The 3,953-nt window shown below is 38.3% G+C and overlaps 1 protein-coding gene across 1 annotated transcript in view; it reads left to right on the top strand.

The window, feature by feature from the left end:
• Positions 1–3,953, top strand: part of RAD51C (RAD51 paralog C) — a 50,795-nt gene that overhangs the window by 15,804 nt on the left and 31,038 nt on the right. The window contains exon 3 of the mRNA XM_006832383.1: positions 2,332–2,498. Within this exon, the coding sequence (XP_006832446.1) occupies positions 2,332–2,498 (167 nt within the window). The remainder of the gene's footprint in view (positions 1–2,331; positions 2,499–3,953) is intronic.

The raw sequence follows: 3,953 nt of genomic DNA, 5'->3' as shown, positions 1-3,953 counted from the left end.
TAGTCTTATGTATTGCAGAGGCTCCACAGGAAGCCTCCTTCACTGGGCATGTTGTAGCCCCATTTTAGGTATTCCAACATATTCTATTGTATTTTGATACCAAATTTTATTTATATATATGCTGATGGATACTTGCATTGTTTCCACCTTTTGGCTATTGTGAATAATGCTGTAGGGAACATTGGTATATCTGTTTGAGTTCCTACTTTCAGTTCTTTGGGTTATACATCTAGGAGTAGAATTTCTGGATCATATGGAGTCCTGGTGTGGTGCTGCTGGCTAATGCAGTGGACTGCAACATTGGTTTGAATTGGAAGGTCAGAGGCTCAAGCTCACTAGCTGCTCCTTGGAAATGCTATACAGCTATGGGTTGGAACTGACTTGACAATACTGAACAGCAACAAAATGGTAACTTTGGGATTCTTTAGGTGCTACTAACAGTTAACGCACTAAGCTGCTAATCAAAAGGTTGAAGTTTTGAGTTCACACAGAGGTGCTCAGAAGAAAGGCCTGAAAATCTAATTATGAAAGATCAACCATTGAAAACCCTATGGAGTACAGTTTTACTCTGGAACATTTGTGGTGGCCATGAGGTAGAGTCAGCTAGATGGCAACTAGTTTGTTATTGCTATTATTTTGGTAATGGTACTTTATTGGTAAATTCCTTTCATGTACATAAGTTTTTTTTTTTTTTTTTTAAAGGTTTTTTATTGTGGATTGAGTGAAAGTTTATAGGGCAGATCATCAGCTTTACATTTAACAAATCATACACCTTGTTTCATTACGATGATTATAATCCCTTCCATGTGCCATCAGATAACAGTATTTCTCTCTATTCATTTTAGCTCTTTTTTTAAGCACTCAGGCATATATATTAATTTACACCACCAAAGGGCACATTCTGCAAGTCTGCCCCCTGGCCGCCAGCTCTTAGTCCCTCTCTTCCCATGAGTCCAGAGTCTTTAGTTGTTTCCTCTCTCCATGTCCCCATCTCTGCCTCCATCTCTGGTGTTGCTGCTTCTCTGGATAAGGGCTCTCATTCCACCTGTGCTCTTTTCCCTTGATGGTCCTAGGGTCCTTTGTTTCTGGACTGTAATATTAACCACTCCCCTGTGTTTGTTATAAAACTTCTACCGTTATGATTGTGACAGTCGCAATTAGTCATGATAACAGTTACTATTGAATCATAATCTTATCTCCATCTTTTTGCATGTGTGTGTGTTTTATTGTGAATTATATGATAGTTTACATGGGAGAAATACATAAGTTTTTAGTATTTATGAAGCTCATTTGATATATTGTATATTGTTACTCATGCTTTGTCATATCTAAGATCTCCCCTTTTTCAAATAGTTTTGTGTGATTGTCATTCATGATTTCTTCAGAGGTTAGCAAGAGATTTCAAGCCATCTTAATGTCTAGTACTAATCTCTATACGCTATTTTTTCTTTTTAAAAAAAAGTTCTAAGACATACCAACCAGAAAGTTCATAAAACACATTCATTTTAATGAAGAATTATAAAGCGACCCACTGCATGAACGATACCAGTATCCTCACAAGCCCCTCTATCCTCCACCCAAGTTACCCACTACTTACTTTTTATGAAAGTAACTTTCTTATTTTTTCTTAAAATACACCACTTTTACTTTAAAAAAAAAACTCATTCTAACCAGTTACCATCAAGTTGACTCTGAGTCACGGCGACTCCATTCGAAGCACATAGTGCAGAGTAGAACTGTGACCCACAGGATTTTTTATGGCTGTGATCTATCAGGAGCTGATTGCCAGGCCTTGTCTAAAGTGCTTCTGGGTGGGTTTGAACTGCCTATCTTAGGTTAGTAGTCAAGCACTTAACCATTTGTGCCACCTTTGGTTCAGTGCTATTTTTATTAAGTGCCATCCAGTCAGTTCCAATTCACACAGTGACTATCTATAGGATTTCCGAAGCTACACATCTTTGCAGGAGCAGAAAGCGTCATCGTTCTTCTGTGGAGCAGCTGGTGGGCTTGAACTGTGGACTTTGTGCTTCACAGTCCAATGCTTTTCATTTGGAGCCACTGGGTTTTCCTCAGCGCTGTTACCTTCTCTTTAGTACTAGATAACATTCTAGTGGGTGGATTTCTTTAATCATTCTAAATATAAAATTATAAGGGTTTTTCCCTCTCAGTATTATTAAATGGTATAGTAATGAGTTATAAACCATTTTTTTTAATAACCAAAAGTTTATTTGCATTTGTAAAATATATAGTGATACCTAATGGATCTGGAGTTTTAAAAAAAGCACTGCCTGAAGTGATCATGATTATGGTTTGATTTCTTTCTCTTGACAGTATGCAGTTGGCAGTAGATGTGCAGATACCAGAATGTTTTGGAGGAGTGGCAGGTGAAGCCATTTTTATTGATACAGAGGGAAGTTTTATGGTTGATAGAGTGGTAGACCTTGCTACTGCCTGCATTCAGCATCTTCATCTTATAGCAGGAGCACACGTGGGACCGGGTAAGTTAGCAAATGATCTTTTTTTTTTCTTTTAATTGGAAGGCAGTCATTTTAAGAGCCTTGATTTCTTTCTCCTATGCTCACCAGTTTCTTTACATCTTCACTTTCCTTCCCTTCTAGAGATGTAGACTGATTCATATTTAAGATGCTATACTCCAGTTGTATTTCACACAAATGCAGGGTTGGCATTCCATCAGGATCCCAGAGCTAACTGCAACAACCAGCTCACAAGGGGTACAGACTTGGCCATTTCAACTCTTGGTTCAGTCCTGTGGTCTTGCCTCTTCATGTCTTCATCCCTATATGTCTGACACTGAAGTCTTTAAGTCAGTGAATCCCAAAATCTTGGTGTGTCCTATTGCCTCTGTGTTCAGCATCTACTCCATGGATATGTCTCAGAATTTTCTTTCTTTTTTATTTTTTCAATTTAATTTTGTTGCTGGTTATATACACAGCGGAGTCCTGGTGTGGCACTGGGGGTTAATGCGTGCTCTCGACTTAAGGTCTATTTGAACCACAAGGTTGACTGTTAAAGTTCACCAGATGGCTCCTTGGAAACTCTATACAGTGTCGCTGTGAGTCAGAACTGAGTTGATGGTGCTTAACAAGAAGAGTATACACAGCAAAGCATACATCAATTCAACCATCTCTACATGTATAATTCAATGATATTGATTACATTCCCTGCTTTGTGCAGCCATTCCCACTTTCCTTTTCTGACTTGTTCCTCCCTGTTAACATTATCTCTCTGCCCCCTACACTTACTGTCTAACCTTTTGAGTTGCTGTTGTCACTTTGATCCCATATGTTGGTGTTAAGCACTGTCGAGTCAATTCCGACTCATAATGACCCCATACAGGGTTTCCAAGAAGCAGCTGGGGGGGTTTGAACCACTAACAAGTCCAATGTTTATCCTACAGTGGCACACTAAGAATTACTATAGATAGTTGTTAAAGAGCTTTAGTGCTCAAGGTAAACATTTTTTCACTAAACTGTTGTTTGATTTTAATAAGACTTTCGAGAATATTTTTGGTATACATTTTAAAGATAATATCAGGGCAATAGTTTCAGGAATATATGCAGCCCTCATGGCTTCAGAAAGTCTGGAGTTTATGAGAATTTGAAATTCTGTTATACATTTCCCCTCTTTGATCAGGATTCTTCTGTAAAATCTTACATCAAAATGTCTAACAATGGTAGCCAGGCACCATTCAGTTCTGATCTCATGGCAAAGGAGGCAGTTGTTCATGGAGGTAATTAGCCACGCATTCCATATTCTCCTCCTATTCCTGACTCTTCCTTTTTCTGTTGCTTCAGACAAAGAGACCAAATGCTACACTTTTTACAGCTACTTGCAAATTTTTAAGACCCCTGGTAGTAAGCAATGAACTAGAAGTAGAAGAAGGTAGAACCAAAGCATTAAACAAATTATTATGCTAATTAACTAGGATGTGG

Source organism: Chrysochloris asiatica, unplaced genomic scaffold (genome assembly GCF_000296735.1).
Source record: "Chrysochloris asiatica unplaced genomic scaffold, ChrAsi1.0 scaffold00007, whole genome shotgun sequence".
Classification (NCBI taxonomy): domain Eukaryota; kingdom Metazoa; phylum Chordata; class Mammalia; order Afrosoricida; family Chrysochloridae; genus Chrysochloris; species Chrysochloris asiatica.
The sequence above is the reverse complement of the archived record's forward strand: the minus strand, read 5'-3'. Positions and strand labels throughout refer to the sequence as shown.